We start from the raw sequence: 23,960 nt of genomic DNA, 5'->3' as shown, positions 1-23,960 counted from the left end.
ACACAAAGACTTGTGAGTGAATATTCACAGTGGCTTTATTTATAACAGCCAAAAACCAGGAAACATCCTAAATGTCAATAGGTAAATGAACACATAAATTGTAGTATAAAATTATCAAAGTGTACATTTTAACATGTATAGTTTGCTGTAGGTCAATTTGACCCTGATTAAGCTTTAAAACGTAGCTTTTAAGATCAAATAGCTAAAGTATTTAAAGCTCAGTATTTAAAGCCTCTGCCTTCGGCTCAGGTCATGATCCCAGGGTCCGGGGGATCAAGCCTCACATCGGGCTCTCTGCTCAGCAGGGGGCCTGCCTCCTCCTCCTCTCTCTCTCTCTCTGCCTACTTGTGATCTGTCTGTCAAATAAATAAAAATCTTTAAAAAAAACACACACACACAAATAGCTAAATTTATACCCTATACCTACATTGAATCTTTTAGGCAGTTGAAGCAATGATCACTGGACAGATAAGTGGTGTAAATGAGAGGACTAATGCTCTTTTCACTGAAAAAAGAAAGATAAGTAATAAGAGCCAACACTAACTGAACACTTACTGTGTGATGGACATTGCACTAATGCTTTTTATATGGACTATATAATTTCATCTTCGTAATGATCCTTGAGGTAAAAAGTACTATTATTGCTATTTCATAGATTAAAAAAAATTAATTAACTAGTTAATTAAAAAGCTCAGAGAGCGGACAAAGTCATATGTGGTCAAGCTAGGATTATTCTGACTCAGGAGTCCCAGTTTTTAAGTACTATGCAATACTACTTTCCTCCAAAAGACCTAAATACTTAAGATAATTATATTTGAACATTATTTTACCAAAAAGTCACGGTTCTGTAAGTCCTTTGATAAAAACTGAGACAAATAATATGGCAGAAAAAAGGCATTTAGTTATAACCTATTTGGACACTATTAACAGAAAACATTAAATTATCCAAGTAATGGAAAGTGCCAGAATGACTAGGAAACTTTAAGTACTTGCCCTTCTACCAAAAGAAAAGGCACTTGACTACCTATTGCTATTTCTAAAGTTTATTTTTGAGATGCAAATGGAATCAGTCATCCCTCCTTCTGTTTAATAGAGTCTCATCTCATAGATCTGCTGAGTAAAAAGGGAAGCCACTATTTACCCACTGGTCACAACTGCCTGGAGGAGAGGGGAACAGCTGAGACAAATTGTCTCTCTAGGTACAAAGGGATTCTAGATTCACTGTGCTCTTGAACTAAAAATCCATAAAGAATGAAGGTAGATGTTTTCAGACACAGACACAAAAGGGTAAAGAATATGAGAAAATATAAAAGTCTGTAAAAATGAAAAGGCAAAAGATGAGTATGAGAGAGAGAAAGGCAAAATTAAACAATGGGAGAGGATATGGATGGCAGAGAGAGGGTCCCCTGCCCTAATCATCTTTAAAATCAGCTGTATTTGCTTTGCTTAGGCTAGACTGAAGGCATTTGTCCTGACTTCCTGACCAGGATAAATAATAAAATGTACATCATATAAATTCTATTATATTCAAATGAATTAGCATTATAACAATTATTTCTGTTTAAGAAAACTTTAACTTTGTTATACTTGATCTCTTAATTTAGAATAGCTTTTTTGGATATTCTACAGTTCTCTATGCTGCTAATTTAATTGTCTATTTTGGTTACGTATGAATGGCAAACAATATGAAAGCTCATATTCCAAAGAAAATATTATTTCCATGTAGTTTGCATTTATGACCTATTTAAGCTTATGTACTGTTAGAATTTCTTAAAAACTGTATACAATCTGATTATGAAAAAAAGGAGTTAGGGTCTCTCAAAACGGTGGTTTGAGAAATCAGGAGGGAAAACCCCACAAATTTCTAGTGTTGCTTCAGTACAGGCTGCTACTCCTTCTCAATCAGAGAAGGTACTGAAGTTTCCCCTTTCCCCGATTTCCACTGTTTTGCAGGTTTCTAAACTTAACCAGTGGGGACACCCATAATTGATAGCTGACAATTCCAAACAATTAGTCTCAACTGCAAATGAGGGGTCTCTCAAGAGAGTGCATGTATTTGTATATGTATGCTTCAACAGAACATTCTACATCTCTATCTAGGAGAAAAGTGAACTACTTAATGAAATTAACTCAAAGGAAATACGAGAGATCAATAACTGAAAGAGGAAACATCTACGTAGTCAGTCACCGCAACTGAATTAATTGTGGCAATGAATAAAGTGACAGATGTCTCAAAGCCCCCTCAGCTCCTACTTAAGAGATGTTCCTCCTTCCATGATTAGGTTGGGGTGGGAGTAGGAAATCCTTTTTTAAAAGCTTCACAGTAAGATTCCAGACAGACTCTTGATTCATTACATTCTTAATATCTTCTTACACACATCAGCAGTTGTGTTTAGGTGCGTATCTTTTCAGCCCAAACAAATTCTTGCAAATAAAGGTGTAAGTCTGACCCACATTTATTTACTTCATGAATCTCCCAAGTCAGAATGCCTAATAAACTAATCTAATTTCACTCTTACAGAAGTAATCTGGAAAGTATCATTTACTTAGATATTATTACCAGTGTCCTTCAATTAAAATATTAATCCAGAGAGTCTGATTATAGATAAATGAAGCTGGAACTACTTAAAAGTGGGGGAAAAAAAAACTTTCAGTTTATTGATAATATTGCAAGCTCAGCACCAAAAGCAAGGGAAACAAAAGCAAAAAACAAACAAACAAACAAAAAAAAACAAACCAAGTAGGACAAGAACTAAAAGGTTTGTATACAGCAAAGAAAACCATCAACAAAATGAAAAGGCAACCTAGCATAGAGCAGAAAATTCTTGTGAATCATATATCTAGTAAAGGGGTAATATCCAAAATATATAATACAAGTCATCAAGAAAAACCAAACCTCCAATTAAAAAATAGGTAGAAGAGGGGCCCCTGGGTGGCTCAGTGGGTTAAGCCTCTGCCTTTGACTCAGGTCATGGTTTCAGGGTCCTGGGATCAAGCCCCGTATTGGGCTCTCTGCTCAGCAGGGAGCCTGCTTCCCCCACCCCCTGCCTGCCTCTCTGCCTACTTATGATCTCTGTTTTCCAAATAAAATATTAAAAAAAAAAAAACAAAACAGGTAGAAGATCTGAACAGAGACTTTTTTTCCAAAGACATACATACAGCAAATAGGCACATGATGCTAAACATCATTGATTCTCAGAGAAACACAAATCAAAACCACAATGAGATATCACTTCACACCTATCAGAATGGCTATTACCAAAAAGATAAATAACAAACATTGAGGATGTAGAGAAAAAGGAACCGTTTGTACTGATGGAATATAAACTGGTGCAGCCACTACAGAAAACAGAATGGAGGCTTCTCAAACACTTAAAAATAAAATACATATAATCCAGCAATTCCACTTCTAAGTATTTATCCAAAGAAAATGAAACTGCTATCTCAGAAAGATACATGCACTCCCATATTCACTGCAGCATTATTTACAACAGCCAGGACATGGAGACAATCTAACTGTCTACTGATGGATGAATGGATAAAGAAGATGTAGTGTATGTACAGAATGGAATACTATTCAACCATTAGAAAGAACAAGATCTCAACATTTGTGACAACATGGATGGACTCTGAGGCATTATCTGATTGAAGCAGGAAACAGAAAGATGCATGCCATAATGACCTCACTTATATGTGGAATCTAAACGGGGAAAAAATAAAGCTCATAGATATAGAGAATAAACTGATAGTTGGCCAGAGGTAGGGGGTGGTGGGTTAGGCAAAAAGGATGAAGGGTATTAAAAGGTACAAACTTCTAGTTATGAAATAAATAAGTCATGGGGATGTAACATATAGCTTGAGGACTACAGTTAATGTAGTAATATTGCATATTTGAAAGTTGCTAAGAGAGTAAATCTTAATTCTTATGACAAAAAAATGTAACTATATATGATGATGGATGTTAACTAGCGATCTTTTTGCAATATATACAAATATCAAATTGTGTTACAAACTTAAAATATAATGCTGTATGTCAACTATACCTCAAGACAAGAGAGCAAAACAAAAAGTTTCCATATGATCCATAAAGAATCTAATACTCCATTAAAAATGCAAGAGTTGCTAATATAGTGTTATGGACCCAATGTTTGTGTCCCTCTAATATTCTCATGTTGAAAAGCCCTAATCCTCAGTGTGGCTGTATCTGGAGATGGAACTCTAAGGAATCAATTAAGGTTAAATGAGTTCATATGGGTGGGGCCCTGATCTAACAAGATTAGTGTCCTTCTATCTCTCTTTCTCTCTCTCTCTCTCATGCGCGCTCTCTCTCTCTCTCTCCCTCTGGCTTTCGGTCTCACTCTTGCTCTCCACACACAAGGAGGAAAGGACATACAAGGACAGAGAGAGAAGGCAAATATCTGCACACCAGGAAGACAATCCTCACCGAAAACTGAACCCTGCTGGACCTTGATCGATTTTCCAGCCTCGTGAACTGTGAGAAGATAAGTTTCTCTTGTTTTTAAGCCATCTAGTCTGTGGCATTTCATTACGGCAAAGTAAGCAAATTAACATACACAGCAACGTTATTTTCATTGCTGAGTCACCTCTAACACTAGACTCAGCATTCTACAGGGAAAGTACAAAGGCATAGTTTACAGGCTTACTTTTATTAAAATCTTAAGATTTCTTTCCAAGATCACTTTGGTGTGTGTGCATGCGGGGATAGGAAGGGAGATTTTTCGAATAATTTTCTAAGATATAATTTTCAAGTTGAGAGAAGAATATGCTATAAAAGTTAATGGGAATTAATGCTAAAATCAACACTAAAATTTGTTAAATTTTCTTGATTCTCTAAAATCTTTTTTTTTTTTTTGGAGATTTTATTTTTAAGTAATCTCCACACTCAAAATGGGTCTCAAACTCACAACTCCAACATTAGCCAGGTGCCCCAATTTTCTTAAATCTTCTAATTTTACCAAGAGCCAATCTACAAACTTACCTTCAGCCAATCATTTGCTTCCCTCCTGGTACAATCTAAGTACTATTTCCCAACCTGTTTGCTAGATCCCATTCTGCGAATCTTTGAAATCCAGTTCAGTTAATTATTCCCATTTTCTTCCATAATTATCTGTAACCATTTTCTTTCTAATCACTGATTCTTATTAGTTGTTTCCAAAATAAAACAAGCACCCAAAGAAAAACAAAAAAAACGTCCTTCAACCTCAGCTTCCTTCTGGCTATAGTCCTCTCTCTTCTCCCCTTCAGAGCCAACCTTTAAGGTGACCAAGCTGGGAGTCAGTTCTTACCCATCCAATCTGTTCACTATCCTCACCACTCTTGCCAACTGTTGTCCTAATGATCAACAATGATACCTCCCAGGCCTTCTTTTAAGTCCTCATCAGACATCTAACACCTCTGAATATACTCCTTGAAGCAGTCATCCAAAAGTCTGTGGCACCACACTTATTTTTCTTAGTTTCTCATTCTCATTTCCAAAAGCCTATTCTGGCACCATTCCTTCTTTCTTTCTTTCTTTTTTTAAGATTTTACTTATTCATTTTATTTGATGGGAGGAGGAGCAGAGAGAGAGGGAGAAAATCTCCAGTAGAAAATCTGTTTCAGGCTCCATCTCACAACCCTGAGATCACAATCTAAGCCAAAACCAAGAGTTGGATCCTTAAATGACTGAGTCACCCAGGTGCCCCAAATGTTGGTATTTTTTAAGTTTCTAGTCTAGCACCTCGTTGCTTTTTTTTCATTCCACATACTCCCCTTCATAAACTTACCTACTTCCTCATCATTTATAGACTAGTACATCTCAATATCTTGTCTCCAGCCAAGATCCTTCCCATGACTAGGACCCATACACTCATTTATCTATGAGACATGGCGTAAGGCATAGGAGACTTCAACAAATTCCAAAGTAAAGAAATAAGTTCCCCCGACTCCTCCTCCCTCATTTCCCATATTCAAGCAAGTTCTATTGAATCCATATCTTAAACAGATCTGAACCCATTCACTTTCAGCATTCCCAGAACTGCTTTCCTAGTATAAACTAACAACTATCTGACATTTCTGAAAAACTTCACAACTGGGTCCAGGCCTCAAATCTTAACCCTTTTAATTCCACTTTCACATTTGGAGTCACAGGGATCTTCCTAAAATGCAAATCAGATCTTCTCACTCAGCTGCTCTGCTCTTTCATGATAAAATCAAACTTCGTCCAAAGCCTTCAAGGTCTAAATGACTTAGATCTTCTGCTAACCTCTTCATCATAATCTCCTGCTCCATTTTCTTTCCTTTCTCTCACACACACATTCTCGGCCCCAATGATCTTGATTATCTGTCATCTGCTCAAACATTCTTTTAGCCATACTCTCTCATTTCTGTGCCTCTGCACAAAGTATCTCCTTTGCCTACAACACTTACTCCTTGCCTATCACTTGACCACTTATACAACTATCCAAAAATATCCTCCTCAATCTTCAGGTTCAGTTTCAACATTACTTCTTCCAAGAAATTTCTTACTTCCCAAGTGTAGGTTAAGTTTACAAAGTTCATATAGTTGATTCTATAATATTTATGTTCTTAGGTCATACTACTCTTAAGCTCCAGAAGGTAGAGACCAGGACTTTTCTCACTTGTGCTTTCTCAATAAACTTTGTAAATTAAGTGAACTTCATTGAGATACAATTCAGAGTGAAATGTAGAAATTTTAAATGTACAGTTAAATAAACTAATACTACCTAAGTGTCAGCCCAAACAAGATATAAAATATTACTATCACACCCAAGATGTTCTTTGGTGCCCTTTGCAATCAGTTCCCTCATTATGACCCAACTAGCTGATCTGATTTGCAGCAAAAGATTAATAGCATTTTTTTACTTATTAGCATAATGTTTTTGAAATTCATCTATGTTACTCTATGTATAAATAGTTGCCTTCTGCTGCTAAGTACTACATCATTGGATTGATAAACCACTCTGTTCACCCAAAAACCTGTTAATACACATTACAATTGTATCCAGAAGGATGCATGGGTGGCTCAGTCAGTCAGGTGTCTGCCTTCAGCTCAGGTCCTGATCCCAAGGTACTAGGATCAAGTCCCACACTGGGCTCCTTACTCAATGGGGAGCTTGCTTCCCCCTCTGCCTGTTGCTCCCCCAGCTTGTGCTAACAAATATATAAAATGCTTAAAAAAAAAAAAAAAAGATTGTATCCAAGTACACAAGTCTTTTGTGAACATGTTATCATTTTTCTTTGTTGTTTTTTTTTAAGATTTTATTTATTTATTTGACACCGAGAAAGAGTACGCACGAGCAGGAGACACGGCAGGTAGAGGGAGACAGAGAAGCACATTCCCTGCTGAGCAGAGAGCTTGACATGGGGCTCAGTCTTATGGCCCTGAGATCATGAACAGAGCCAAAACCAAGTCGGAAGCTTAACCAGCTGAGCCACCAGGTGCCCTGAGCACTCACTGTGATTTAAACATACACCTCCCTGATGAATAAAGGTACTGAACATCTTTTCACATGCTAATTGCTCCTATATAAAGATACACATATTATATGCATGTATATTTATAAATAGTGTGTGTGTATATATATACACACACACACACATTTATGTATATATTTAAACTATTCAAGTTTTTTGGATTTGTTCCAAAGCAAATCATCTATTAGGGAACAATTTCAGCAAATTTTGTATTTACTTCTGTAAATACTGTCCATAAACAATACTAAATGAACGCAAAAATTGCACCCAGCTAACCTGAGCCACAAAATATACAAAACGTAACCTCAGCAATAGACCCGTTACCTCAATTTATGTTACAAACTATACTCATCCACATTCAAAGCTACAATTTTGTCTGATTTGGTAACTTTTCTTCCACCACTTCACTGGCAAGCTGTCATCCCTTCTGATCCTCATCTCTACAAACGTAGTCTTTTTCTCTATAAAGTGCCAAACTTGTGGTAGTATTTATGTATTTAACCATTTAACTCATGTAAAACTTTTACATGTTTTTAGGTTTTATTTTTTATTTTATTTTTATTAGCTTTTATTAGGTTCCTGTCTTTTTTGTCACTAATAGTTTTTGGTTTTGTGCCCTTAATGCATTTTCCCCATAAGTCCTGTGATTTTTAACAGCACCTTGTTTTTTAGGAATGCTTGTTTTGCAGTAAAGTAAAGCTACCCATAGAAGTGGTAGGAACAGACATCCTTTCCCTTTTTCCTGATCTTACGGTGAAACATTCAGTAAGCCACCGTTTAGCATGATTTTAGTTCTAGAGTTTTCATATTTACTCTTTGCCAAATCAAGGGGATTCCCTATTATTCCTAAGTTTGCTAAGAGTTTTGAAGATAAATGGGTACTGAATTTTGTCAAAAGCTTTTTTGGTAAGGATCTATGTGATTGCATGATTTTTTTCTATTTTTCTATAAATGTGCTGAACTTCACTGATTCATTGATATTTGAATCGCCCTTACATTCCTGGGACAATCTCAACCAGATTGTGGTGTACTATCCTTTATTGAAGATTCAGTTTGTTAGTGTTTTCTTAAGAGTGTTTGTATTTATGCTCATGAGGGATATTGGGCTGTATTTTTTTCCCCTTTAATATCCATTACACATTCTTGTATCAGTTACTCTGGCCTGTTAAACAAACTGGGAAATAGTCCCTCCTCTTCTGTTTTCTGAAAAAAGTCTGTGAAGATTAGTACTATTTGTTCCTTAAATATTTGACAGAACTCATCAATGAAACTTTGTGAATTTCACTTTGTAATTTTTAATTACAAATCCAACTTCTTCATATATTTAGACGCTACTCATTTCTATTTATTGTGTCAATTTCAGTAAATTATATTTTTGTTGAGTATGTCCATTTGTCAAATTCACTGGCATAAAGTTGTTCATTATATTTCCTACTATCCTTTTAATGGCTGTAGGATCAGTAGTAATGTCCCATTTTTTGTTCCTGGTATCAATAAGCTGTTTTTTCCTACCAACCCACACCTCTCCCCATGCACTTGAAAATCTGCATATAACTTTTGACTCTCCCCAAATTTAACTAATAATCTGTTGACTGGATGCCTTACCAGTAACATAAACAATCAATCAAATGTTTTGTATGGTGTATGTCTTATACACTGTATTTTATAAGAGAGTAAGCTACAAAATAGAAAATGTTAAGGAAAAGAAAATATTACAGTACTATATTTATCAAAAAAAATTTGGACATGAGTGGACCCACACAGTTCAAATCATGCTGTTCAAGGGCCAACTATATTCTATTATATGGATATACATTTTGTTTACCCACTCATCTGCTGATGAACCCTGGGGTTGCTTCCACTTTTTGGCTATTATGACTAATGTTGCTATGAACATACCAGTACAAGTTTTTAGGGGGACATGTATTTTCAGTCCTCTGGGGTATGTAACTATGACTGGAATTGGTGGCTCATATGGCAAGTCTATGCTTAATGATTTGAGGAAATGCCAGACTACTCTCCAAAGCAGCGTATCATTTTACATTACTATGTAACACAGGAGAGTACCAATTAATCCACACTTTAACACCTGTTATCATCCAACTTTTTGATTATAGCTATCTTAGCAAGTTGAAGAGGTAACTCAATGGTATCTTTCTTTGCCTTTTTTTTAACAAGTATTCTAAGCATCACTGCATATGCTTCTGGCCATTTTTTATCTACTTTGGAGAAATGTCTACTCAAATACTTTGCCCATTTTTAATTGGGTTATTTACCTTTTCCTTATTGAATTCTAGGAGTTCTTTATATACTCTGGACACTGGACCCTTCTTAGACATATGACTTTGCAAATATTTTCTCTTATGGGTTGTCTTTTCACTTCCTTTGAAGCATGAAAGTATTTCATTTTGATCAAGTCCAATTTACCTGTTTTTCTTTTCCTTTGGTTGTTTGTGCTTTAAGTGTTATACCTAAGAAATTACTGCCTAATCAAAATTTATTTTTTCTAAGAGTTTTATAATTTTAGTTCTTACATTTAGATATCTGATCCACTTCTACTTATTTTTTAATAGCAGTCAGTTTCATTCTCTTACATGTGGGTATCCAGTTGTCATAGCACAATCTGTCAAAAAACCACTCTTTCCTTCACTGCACTGTCTCGGCACCCATACAAAAAAATTAACTGTCCACATATGTATGTGTTTTTATTTTGACTTTCACTTCAACTCCATTGATTTATGTTTGTCCTTATGCCAATATCATGGAGTTTGGGTTACTATAGCTTTGAAACCAAAAAATGGGAGTCTAATCATTATTTCTTAAAAACATTTTCCTGAATCACAAAAACATTTTCCTGAATCACTCCCTCTTTCCTCTCCTTCTAGGCCTTTACGTACATGTATGTAAGACTGCTTGACATTATCCTAGAGGCCATCAGGATTGTCTCCCTCCCCCACCAGCACCAGTTTTCTTCTCTCAATTCTTAATACTGCATAATTTCTATGGATCTGACTTCAAGTTCACAGAATCTTTCTTGTGCCATCTCTAATTCACATTAAGCCTATCCAGAGAATTTTTCATTTCATATATTTTTCTTCTTAGTTCTACAATATCATAATATTATTTTAAGTCACTGACTTAATAGTTGGTTTAATTCATTCTTCCTAATTCCAAATGTGAGTTTTCTCAGGGTCAGTTTCTATTAACAGCATTTTCCTCCTTTTGATATGTTTCAAGTTTTATTGATTATTTGCATGTACAGTAAATACTGGTTGCATGCTGGACATTGTAAGTACAGTGTGAGGATTCTTGATTATACTGTCTTTCTTGATGAGTTTTGTTCTGCCTAGTGCCTCTCCCTGATCCCCAAAAGAGCTAATTTTAGGCTTTATTAGAGAAGATCCAGAGCAATCCTTACTCTTAAATAGGAGTTGGCCAACTTTTTCTGTAAAAGGCTAGAGAGTAAATGCATTAGATTCGTGGGCCACGTAGTGTCTATAGCAAATGTGACTTTGTCCTTGTGGCCCCAAAGTAGTAGGTAAATGAATTAGCATGGGTGGTTTCATTTTATATATTTTTTAAAGATTTTATTTATTTATTGGAGAGAGAGTGAGCAAGAGTGAGAGAGAGCATAAGCAGAGGTGGAGCTGCAGAGGGAGTGGGAGAAGCAAACACCCTGCTGAGCAGGGAGCCTGATACAGGTCTCAAACCCAGGACCTCAGGATTATGACCTGAGCTAAAGGCAAACGTTTAACTGACTGAGCCATCCAGGTGCCTCTAGATGGCTGCATTTTTAAACAAATTTATTTATAGTCACTAGAATTTATATTCCACATAATTTTCAAGTTTCACAAAATACTATTCGTTTTTAAAACTCTTTTCTAGGGACACCTGGGTGGCTCAGTCAGTTAAGCATCTGCCTTCAGCCCAGGTCATGTTCCCAGGGTCCTGGGATCAAGCCCCACATTGGGCTCCTTGCTAAGCAGGGAGCCAGTTTCTCCCTCTGCCTCTGCCCTCCCCACCCCCTACTGCTGCTCACTCTCTCTCTCTCACATTCTCTCTCTCTCTCTAATAAATAAGCAAAATCTTAAAAAAAAAAGTGAAATAAAATTCTTTTTCTGCCACTAAAATATAAAAAAACCATCCTTAGATCATAAGCCAAACAAAAACAATCAGTAGGCCAGATATAACACAGACCATAATTTGTTAATCCTGCTCTGAGATATAATAGTTACTCCTACAGCAGGTCTTTCTGGTCTCAGATAAATGTTTAGTACGTTAACTAGGTCTCTCTCCACCCTGGGTGGACTAGAATCCAACATCTCCAGGTGTAATGGGGCTTGTCCCACTCTAACATGCATTCTCTTATCTGACCTTGAGGAGTATTGCCTATGAGTATGCACCACAACTGTCAGAAAAGGACTTTTGGGAAACTCACACTTATACTTTTCTGAAACCCTGCTCAGCAAATTCCAGCTGCTTCAGTAGCCCAGAACTCCAATCTTTGCATCCTTAACTCAGCAGGACTTCCCTGCTCTGCTTGAGTTCCACTCCCCACGACACAGTCAGGAAACTGCCCTGAAACAGAGATGGGCTAAATGTGGTGCTCACCTTGTTTGTTCTCTTTCTCTCTAATGTCCAGTGCCTGAAAAGAGCTCTACTTCATTTATTTTGTCCAGTTTTATAGCTGTTTATGGCTGGAGGAAAAATCCAATCCAATTACTCTGTCATGGCTGAAAAGTAGATGTTAACCTCAATAAATATTTGATGAATAAAATAGTGACTAAACAAACCATATTTCATAAAATTTTAAGTATACCTGATCCTACATCCTCTCTACCTCCTTCACACCTTTCTGTAATCCCTTCCCACGGGCTATAGGCAGGGCCTTAATTTGCACTTAACCAAAAGAATATAGTGAAGGTTACTGGATCTAACTCCTGTGATTTTAAGTGACACTTACATAAAACTCCAATCTTGCTAAAAGACTAGCTCTAGAGACCTTTTGTTGGCTGAAAGAAGTAAGCTGCCTTACTGGGAAAGTCCACATGGCAAGGAACTTTAAGCAGCCTTTAGGTGCTGAGTGCAGCCTCCAGCTGACAGTCAAAAGAAAGGGCCCTCAGTCCTATAATCACATGGCAATGAATTCTGCCAGCAACATGAGTGAGCTTAGAAGAAGTTTCTCAGTCTCCAGGCAAGAATGTAGCTGAGCCAACACCATGATTACAGTGGGGTCCTAAGCAGAAGTTCCACAGAAATGGTGAAGTAATAAATTTGTGTTATTTTAAGCTGCTACATTTGTGGTGATCTGTTACACAGAAACAGATAACTAATGTACTACACTACTGATAGATACTACAAAACAACTACTAATATTCAGAGCTGGCAAGTACATGAAGCAGAAGCATGGGAATGACCATGAAGTACACTCAAGAACAAGGAAAGCTACCTCAGACCTATGTCATCAACACGCAGTGGAAAAGCAGAAATACAGTAAATTACCTCAGGGAGACACAGTGGCTCTTGGCCTAGCAAGAAAGAACGAAACCATCAGAAAAGGGCTGTGGGCAGTCACACAAATATATTTAAAGAACAGTCAAAACCAGTGGTAGTGCCTTCCAACCACTGTAGGAAAGACAGAGAATATCTTGGTCCAAAAACCTAATTTTGTCTAGTCACAATCATTCAGCAGCATTTTACACAGAAGCACTTACCTTAATGCTGACCCTCTTTTACCTAGCAAATGCGAGCTCTTACCAATAATAATCACTATCCAAAATTTAAAATTAAAATCTATGCTCTTACCAAAACCAAAATACACCAATTTAGCACGTTACCAGAAAGAAAGAAAAAAAACACCAAGGTACTGCTGATTTTGTTTACTCATTAAACTTTATTTAGGATATGCAACAGAATCTGGAATTTTAAAGAACCCACTATGTTCACCTGATGCTGAATCATATAACGAATCTCTCTTTTTAAAAATTCCACAGCAACTTTTTAATTTTAATTCAGCTTTGCAAGCAGCATACCCATAGGAATAATATAAATATTAGAGGAAAAAAATAGAGAAGGAGAAAGCCAAAGTAGCAAAATATTGGTAACTGGCAAATCAAGGTAAGAAGTATGTGGATGTTCAACTTTTCAAATACAGATTTAAAATTTTTAAAATAAAAAAGTGAAGAACGAGAAATAAGATAATTTTCTCAGTAAGCTAATGAAGTTTAGGGATCATAAACATTCTTGAAGCTAATTAGAAAAGTCTGAAGAAGTTACTATTTTCACTCGTTTTGATAAATGGAGGAAGAAAGCAAAATAAGTATCTAAATCTACGTTTTAAAGCAGTAAACACATTACAATTATGTAATGTGTCTCTCTCAGAATTCCAAAGATAATATAAAAATTTCTAAAAACATTAATTTTCTGAATCATCCTTACAAATTTTTGGTTCTTTACACAATATTAACTTCTAAATCTGCACTGTTCTCCAAACACTTGTTATTCAAAAAGTGGTCTGCTGAATCAGTAACACTGAATTACCTGTGAACTTGTTAAAAATATAGAACCTCAACAGCCAAACTATGAATGCAGCCCATGTGTCCATCTATAGATGAATGGATAAAGAAATTTTACATGTATCTATATAGACGTATGTATATACATATACATACATATACACACACAAATTTTATATATATACAAATATGTATGTTTATATATATGTGTGTATATATATGTGTGTGTGCATGTGTGTGTGTGTGTGTGTGTGTATATATATATATATATATATATACACATGAATATTATTCAGCCATAGAAAAGAATGAAATCTTGCCATTGGCAACAACATGGATAGAGCTAGAGAATATAATGCTATGGAAAATAAGTCAGAGAAAGACAAATACCATATGATTTCACAGATACGCGGAATTTAAGAAACCAAACAAAGGGGAAAAAAGAGACAAACCAAGAAACAGACTGTTAGTTACAGAGAACAGATGGTCACCAGAGGGGGGGGGGGGATGGGGAAAATAGGGGATAGGTATTAAAGAGTACACTTATCATGATGAACATAATAAATATTTACATAATCATAGCTTCAGGATCACCGACGACCCACAGTCTTTACAGTGAGGGAAGGATTATTAATTTCATCTATTATATAATGAAATTGTAGTGGTAGTAAGACAAGATTAGGATAGTGACTAATAGAACAGTTTAAGCTGTTTCTACTTGTATATCTATTGTACTTGTGTGTTACATTAGCTGTTAACATCAATGAAATAATTTAAATCACTAAGGAGCTAATCAGGACAACAATCATTAATGTATGATCATGAAGTGTAAAAGTTCTTCTACAATAGGTGATGCTGCATCTTGGAAAGGTAGCTGGAATGGATATGTCACCAAGATATAAAGTGTTTGGACTTCTAATTTCACTTAGACAAAGTTATATGATTTTTACTAATACCTCACTAATTGAGAAAGAAACAGAAGTTATGATACTGGCTTGTTACCAGCTGGAGGAGGTTTGATTCCTTTCCTTCCTATTTTACATTTATGTAAGAAGATTCTTCAAAGGTATGATATGGGGAGGCATCCATGCAGTCATTTGAGACAAGCAGTTGTTAATTCCACTACTGCAATTTTGGCTTAGATGCAAATTCCTCTCAAATTATGAAAATAATTAACATTATTGCTATTAATGAAATAAATGAATGAACCTACAGTAGGTGAGATGGTATTTCATGCTGTATACACATGTGGATAATCAGAGTGAGCTGGTGGCATTCTTGAAAAGTCAAGAAAGTGTGATGGTAAGAAAGTTATGTTAACACATTTATTTGTGTTTGTGAAATGAATTTTTGCTCAGGCTGAGCTAAATGTATAGCCTGAAAATAATGGGAGCCAGTGAACAAATCCCCCTATAATGGTAAATAATGCTTCTATTGATAAGATATAATAAAATTATGCTAGCACGTAACACGCATCATGGAGAACAAAGCCCATGGATCAAGTAGCTAGAAGTTAAGTCCTTCCAGGCCTCCTACTATAAATAAGAAAATAAAACATGAGGCTCAGAGTATGGCTGGCGATCATTTAATATTTCCTCCAAGGAGAGTTGTTTCTCAATTAAATACTTTTCCTCTCATAGGAATGGGAATCCTTATGGTAGCTGATATAAAACACACTCATGTGTCAACATCTATGCCAAAGGTGAATATACGATGAACTTGTGCAATGAAGTCTAAAAATCCAATGGAAAAAAAAAATTAATTAAAAAAATAAAAACACAGAACCTTTGCCCTCAGCCCAAACCTACAGAATCAGAATCAAAATCAGTACCTTAACAAGACACAAAGGTAATCTGTATGCACATTAAAGTTTGAAGAACACTACTCTAGACATTAAAATTCATTTACTATATACATTATATACCTATTCAAATGACAAGCAGCAAAGTCCATTAAAAATTAGAGAAAATATCTGAAAGCTATTTAACAGGTATTCTCCCCCAAGAATTCAGTCTGAACCACAAAATGATCAAATGTGTGAGGTAGAGGCAGCCGGGGGTGGGGGTGGGGGGTCTCTTGGGAGAGTTTATCATTGCATAAAACCTAATCAAAATCAATTTATATCTTTGAAAGCAACTGTAAAACAAATAAATTCCAAGCTGTCTGGTTAAAATACAGATATCATTTAACATACTCAATATCAAAAAGATAAAATACACATTGACACATCAACTGACATAAAGTTGTTACTCGATAAATTCAATCAACTGATAAGCTATTAACCAGAAACTAAGGACAAAACGAAACACTGCTTCCTCATACTAAAAGCATCTGCTTTTCTACCTACAAAAGTCTTACTTGATTTCATTATAATGAATCAAAAGCCATAAAGCAGTATAACAGAAATGGGCCTACATTAATCAGTATAACCATAAATTAAACACTTAGGGCCAACTTTTGAAGAAAGCTAAGTCTTATAACCCTAAAAAAAAGGGAACTTAGTATACAGAAAGAAATTCTCCACCAATACGGGCCAGGTGCAGAAAGTGTAAGAAGAGCTAACAGAAATACACTGGTAGCTTGAGCAAATTTATAGCACCCTCTATAATATCCTTATTAGCTCTACAATTCTGCTTTCTATTTAATTTCTCTAATAAACTTCCCATCTGGTAAGAAAATGGTGACCTACCAAAGACCTCAAAGAGTGATTCATTTAAAAACACCAAGAACATACCCATTACATGTAACACAAAAATCATATTTTCTGTGTAAAATAAGTATTTTCTAGAACAACAACAAAAACTGAGGGAGAATACTGGTATTCTTCTACAGTTTTGCAAATATCTTTAATGTTTGGCTTTTTAGAAAACAGAGGAACTATTTGCTTCTACGTTCGGTGCTTTTAATGTTGTTTTGACTAACTTATATAAATATATAGGCTTATAAAAATATGTACCTGGAAAAAGGAGTAGCATTTTAATAGACTTCAGATTTGTGGATATTCTTTTTTGATACTACACCAGATTCAATAAGTATAGTTTATTAGAACATTAATGTGGAATCTGAAAGCTTATCAATAAACATTTTGATTTCTGTTACATTAAAATTCCTAATTCTGACCTTGCATTATGAATGGTTCTTTTTCACATACATTATTTTGTAACATCATGCATTGACCATTTGGAAAATACTTGTTTGCTGAATTAATGTAGATCTCAAAACACTGACACATTTCAATACATAAAATTTCTTAAAAATAAGATCTGTTAAAATGACCAAAAATCTCAACAGAAAACTGTTTTAAGAATAATAAAGCTGTTAAGGTCATGGTAGCAGATATGTTTTCCAAAGTTCCAATTTTCATTTAGAAGTTCACATTTTAACACTGTCAATAAATACTGTTGTCCTTACTCTGAGAGAGTCAATTCGTTTATTTTAAGAAACTATCTTACAAATACCCAAATACACTTTATCAGTTACTCTTTTGAATAAAAAACGGTGTTTTATGAAAAAAGTGGCGTGTTCAGCTTGCCCTCAAACAAGGGCTTCAGTGCTTTTCCTTAAGACAGTCATCGTATGGGCGCCTGGGTGGCTCAGTGGGTTAAGCCGCTGCCTTCGGCTCAGGTCATGATCTCAGGGTCCTGGGATCGAGTCCCGCATCGGGCTCTCTGCTCAGCGGGGAGCCTGCTTCCTCCTCTCACTCTCTGCCTGCCTCTCTGCCTACCTGTGATCTCTCTCTGTCAAATAAATAAATAAAATCTTTAAAAAAAAAAAAAAAAGACAGTCATCGTATTTGGCAAAGAGCAGAAGTGCTTTATGTGCATTCTCATTTTGACACACAGGAGATTAAAAAGACATGTACTTAAGAGTTAAAATGAAGAATAATTGATAATTTGTACTGCTTCATCCAGAATAGTCTTAAGTGAGGCTGATATTCTTTCTACTTCAAGTGTGTGGGAGTGAAGAACGCAATAACCACTTGTACAGAGTGGTGCACTGCCCTGCTCTGTGCTGTGGTGCCCACAGTTTGACCCACCATCTCTTTTGCAGATCAGTACAAATGTAAACACAGAGGCAAGGGCAAATAGAACCTTAATATTATTATGGAAACAGACTGGACCTCATGAATCCATTCCAAGAGCCTTGGGTACCCCTATGGGTCCACAGAGTACTTTGAGAAGCACCGCACTGCACCACTACACTAGAACAATCGAAACAATTCGAAGCCTTTCCTATCATTATTATAGTCCACTGATGCACTCAATCAGTGATTACAGAAGGCTTGGTATGTGGTGCCAGGTGGGCACCATAAAGTGTCCCAGTGTTTGAGTGTCTTTGTGTCATTCACTCATATATCGCAAGCATCTAGAATAGTGCCTGGCTGGCACATAGTAGGCTTCTGGTAGGTGTTGAATGAATAAATAAATGGGTAGCTATGATATATTTTAACCTAGATTCCAAAGTCCTAGAGTGCATCCCTCTCACATGAATAATTATGGGAACTGTTTTTCAACATAATGGGAAAGACTAACATATTAGGCAATACAGAACCTCTACACTCATTATGCTTGGAGTAGCTTTACTTTATACCGTTCTAAACTTAAATTATTATAAATACAGGAAGTCTTCACTTTGCATAATACCATGGTAACTGAAAGTCATGCATATTAAAACCATATCCTACTCTGGTTCTGTGGTAACCAAAATCTGTGGTAACATGGTACTCTGGAAAGCACATTAGTGCAAATGAGAGGGAAATAAATGCCAAAGACCCACACACTCAACTAAATAAAGTGGGAAGGAAAGCATCTTAGGAAGAACAGGTGAGCAGCCTTTGGGCTGTGACTCTGAATGAGAGCCCCTTACAGGAAAGCAAATTAGATATCTAAAATGACTTTTCAAACTCCTAACATGCTTCCCTGCCACAATTCATCGCGCTTTGAGTATCACTGCCTAGTTATCAACTAAAAGAGGTATTTCAATCCTTCAGTGGTATTTGTTTATTGCTTGGGGAGCAGGGGCTGAAGAATCAAGATGGTTAAGGGGAAAGACAGACCACTTTATAAACTATTAGGACAAAATTAAGTTACAATAAATGAACTGATCATAGAAACTACAGGAATTAAAATTTCTCAAAACACACTCAGGTCAATTCTTTGGAGTTCTGTCTCATAACGCTTCTCACAATTCAATCAAAACAGCCTCAGAGATACTCAACACATTAAGTTGTACCCCTTCCCTACTCCCACTTCCAACCCACATCTAAACTCTGGATTTTGTTCTTCTTATTGGAGATTTTTTCTTGATGAATATAAACATTCCAAAATTTACAAATTTTAAAACAGCATATTCAGCTCCAAAAATAGGCATTCATGCATTTAATGTTTAAATGACTCTGCCAAGAGTTAGTAATAAATCAAAAGATATATGGGTAAAAACTAGCGGCAGCTTCACCATTAAAGTGTCATGGAAGAAGCAATAAACAACTTCACTTAAAAAAAATTCTATTCTAAACCTACCTACGAAATACTGTAAGAGGAAGAAATGGGAAATGCTATTTAAACTATACCTTAAAATGTACTATGATGTTCCAAGGAAGAGCTGAACTTGATGCAAGTAGATCAAACAGCAAACCAATTGGATAATGCCTAAAAATGAAAGAGTACGTTTTAAGAAAGAATACTTTAAAGTTATAACTACAACTCCAAAATAAATTTCAGCATATACTGTAACATCAAATATCAGGGGGCTTTAACCACAAATCATAGAATGATAATATATTACTGTTACTTGCCCAAGCTAATATGGTATAGTTTCCAGGTATCAGTTTTCTTCTAAGCATTTCATTCACTGAAGCCCCAATATACATAATGGGATAGTGCTTAAGAATCTTTTATCAGCCATGACCACTGCTGTATCACACTACTGCAGTATCTGACTACCATCCCAGTATTCACATTGGACAAACAGGTTTTTCAAGCTTATATAAACATATTTTTTAATTCTTTAAGTATTAGAAAATTCTAAGAACTAAGAAAATCACCTTAAAAAGCATGCAATCATCTATTTTGTGGTTAATATTAATGCCATAGAAAGTGAGCCTTTCATTTATGCATACATATGTAAATACAGATTAGGCTTATCCTTTATAAAAAACTATTACCTGCTTTTTCTGTATAACAACATATCAACATTTTCCAAAGTCACTGAATATTTTTCTGCAACCTCAGACTGAAGTTTTTTACAAAAATAAATTCAGGACTTCCTAAATAAGAGAACCTTTCCAAATATAAATATTACTTACAGTGAAGCAAACCTTGCAGATTTCAACAAAGAAATCTTATTTTTTAAATCATCCTTTTAAAGAAACTAAAGTGGCTACAATAGTAAAACAATTAAACAATACTTCCAACGAGGCAAAAGAGGCAAAAAGAGGACTGCGTGGTGTCTTGTACAGTCCTGTTTTTCTTATGTTAGTGAGTGATTCCTAGATTCAGAAGCTGCAAAATTTGGAAATACACCTAATTCCCCTCAAAATGAATGACCCAATACACTGCCTAACCAAGATTCAAATATTAATACTAGTCCTGTTTGCTTACATCTACATAATACAATTGGTGAAAACATCAATCACTACAGATCATGTTATTTAGGAAGAATATAGAATGAATGCCCTACTAGTAAAATGAAACAGGGTAGTTTTAGTCATATACATGTTGTATCTTTTAATAATAACCCTTAAACCTCTAAACTTGAAAGTTCACATCTACTATGAATCTTTCATAACCAAATATGAATACTGCAGGAAATTTTGGACTACCTAAATAATATAATTTTTCCTTCAGAACCCAGAAAAAAAAAAACCCTAGTCTGTCAAAATCTAAAACAAAAATAGTAATTTGAAAAACAAAAATACTCCATTAGAGAAAAGTTATAGATTCTATCCAATTCTGATACTTCTCTCTGAACTTCTTAAAATTATACAAGCTCTACGTAATGCTTTGTAATTTTACAAAACAGACTTTTGCTAGTCCTCATTCTATTCCAGGAATTCTATTTCATCATTCTAGGAATGATTTCATCATTATTTATCAATTATTCCCAACTATGCTAAAAAAAAAAAAAAAACACTGAACTAGTAACAATTTGGAAGAATAGTGGCATGCCATTATTCTTCATGCCATAGAAGGATGATATAACAATGCACTCTTCATGTTCTCATTGTTTCACCTAGAATATTACATCAGATTTCAAGGAAGTATAAAGTAAGAATGCAGACACCACTTTTGGAGTCTACTTTTATCTATCATCAATATAGCTAAAAACTCAAAATGTCTAATTTTCAATGCATAATGGGAAGGAGAGGAAAATCGACAAGGGAAGATGTTACACAATTATTACATAAATCAGAAGGTTTTTACACAGACAATAGTACTTTGGATTTTAATGACAGTAGTAAAATTGATTGCTTAAGTGAAATCTCAGACTATGAGTCATTAGATAATATTCTAGGTGAATTTTACACAATTCAAAAACTAATGAATGAACAATATATTTCTAAAGACATGGTATTCTTAATCCACTTAGTCATTCAACAGCAAGAATTTCATCATATGATATTTTATGACAAGAACCTGAGTCATTTTGTTAAAAAGATGTGACAGTATTTTTTCATCTTTTATGCCATTTGTGCACTGCAATTTATCTGACAGTGAGCAAGAGCTAAAGGCAGATTTGTACCAAAGATGACTAGAAGGAATTATATGATGTAGAAATGAACGAGTATTGAACTGATCATTCTTATTGGCATTTACTAATGTAAACAAGTATTTTACAACAAAATCATGATTTGTCAACAGTTTAAAAATTTCTTTAAGCACTGCTGTTAAGCAAGAAAAGCCAGAAGTCACAATAAACTAAAACCTCTTAGAGGTCTATTTGAATTTATGACAACTAATGAGTAGTTAGTTGCATTCAGAAGACATTGCCCATTTCTGGTATCTATACCTTCAAAACCAGGGAACTATGAAGCGTAAATGTGAATTTGCTCTATCTAAATGCTTTTTAAAATTTCTAATAAAGTTGTCATACACTATTCCTGTATTTTTCTCTAAGTTATTTATAAAATAACTTACATATATATATATATATATTTTCAAACTTCCCTGGTCTCATGGTAAATGATGACTCTTTTTCCCAATATACTGAAGATTAGGATGAAATTTAAATATTATGGTTTCTAATACTTACATTTAACTATAAATGTATGTAAAGTAACAACATAAAAGCATTCTAAATAACTAGTAATTATCCTGTAATAATCTTTAAAAATAGAACTGCAGTAGAAAGAGCTATTTACTTCCTTCTATTATCAAAGTCTACATGTTCAGATTATACGTGGCTGAATGCAGATGTTTATGTCAGAATGATTTTGATGCAAGGATACTAACTCCAAAAAAATATACTATCTGAATTAACTGGTTCCAAGACTGCTTATTTCTGATGAGTCTATTAATATGCAAGTAAATCTGTAACAGAAAACAGAACTGGCAAGAATTAAAGGTACTGAATTTCTCTTACACTATAATCTAATTTACATCAAGGGTTTCAAAAGTACTAATTTGTACAATTCCTCTAAACAGATATTCTACATAGTTTTGTCAGGAGGCTCCTAACCCACAACATAGAAACCACATAAGCCATAACTGTAAGTAAATCATAATGTAACCATTTATCTCTATGCCGCTACTCCTGCCAATCTAACCTAAATTTAATAGAAAAGGAAGTCGTAAGGATATGAACCTGGAATATATTCCAGAAAAGGGCCCAACTAGTAAGGGTTCACTCTACTGCCCTATAAAAATTCACCATACCAGAACAGTTAGTGTCAGGTCTATTTTCACACTTTATTCGTTTTCTTTCTCTTTCTTAATTGCTCTAGTCTTTTCTAAAATCAATTCTCAAAATGAGTAATATTTTCATTTTTCTTTGCATAAGGTGTTTTTTCTCTACCTTTTATTACTGCTAAAATACATACACACGTACTGGTCACATGTATCGTTAATAACAGCTATGTTCCTAAATCAGCCAAGGGTGCTCTCAGTAGTCTAAACATCTGCAGTCAGATAGCAAAGCGGTATTCTAACATCAGCATTGAAAGAAAGCTTCCCCAAATACTAGAGAGAACAGAATGATCGTCCTACTCCATTTCATTGAAATAAAGGCATCCTATCTGTAAGTCTCCTAGTGACTTACTGGAAACAGGATTATATTTCATTGAATAAAAAAGGGTACAAACTGGGGCACCTGGGTGGCTCAATTGGTTAAGCATCCAACTTTTTTTTTTTTTAAGAGTTTATTTATTTATTTGACAGAGGGAGACAGAGATCACAAGTAGGCAGAAAGGCAGGCAGAGGGAGAGGGAGAAGAAGCAGGCTCTCCGCTGAGCAGAGAGCCCCATGAGGGGCCTGATCCCAGGACTCAGGGAAGGAAGCCGTTTTACCAAATGAGCCACCCAGACGACCTTAAGCATCCAACTCTTGATCTCAGCTCAGGTTTTGATCTCAGGGTCGCAAGTCCAAGCCCCACTGTTAAAAAAATAAAAAAGAAAAAGGGTACAACTCAAATGTACACCAAGGTAATCTAATGTTTACAATCAATTTTGCCTTGCTTTACCTATGGAACAAACATGAACATCTATAAGTTAGTACAGTTAGTACTATGTTTCACAGCTTTCTAAACCTATTCTTATGCATGAAAAAGTACAAAAACAGCCAAGGGATACTACCTACCTCAAATGCTAAGTAAGTCACATTTCAAAATTCAAGTTTACAGAATTTATAAAATTTTAAAATTCAATCTTAGGAAAAGACAATCAATAAGAGAGAAGAACCTGCACAGTATTTATAATTAAGAGGTAATTTTGCTAAAATTTACTTTTGAAACCAG

General features: G+C 35.2%; 1 protein-coding gene across 8 annotated transcripts in view; it reads right to left on the bottom strand.

Annotated features, from left to right (window-relative positions):
- Positions 1–23,960, bottom strand: part of ATG5 (autophagy related 5) — a 126,254-nt gene that overhangs the window by 81,054 nt on the left and 21,240 nt on the right. For all 8 annotated transcript variants that reach the window (XM_013056649.2, XM_013056652.2, XM_045080254.1 and 5 more), the window contains one exon: positions 19,582–19,660. In XM_013056649.2, coding sequence (XP_012912103.1) covers positions 19,582–19,660 — 79 coding nt within the window. The remainder of the gene's footprint in view (positions 1–19,581; positions 19,661–23,960) is intronic.

This window comes from Mustela putorius, unplaced genomic scaffold (genome assembly GCF_011764305.1).
Source record: "Mustela putorius furo isolate JIRA1106 unplaced genomic scaffold, ASM1176430v1.1 tig00000450_pilon_pilon_pilon, whole genome shotgun sequence".
Taxonomy (NCBI): domain Eukaryota; kingdom Metazoa; phylum Chordata; class Mammalia; order Carnivora; family Mustelidae; genus Mustela; species Mustela putorius.
Note: the sequence above shows the minus strand (reverse complement) of the source record. Positions and strands in the feature narration are given on the sequence as shown.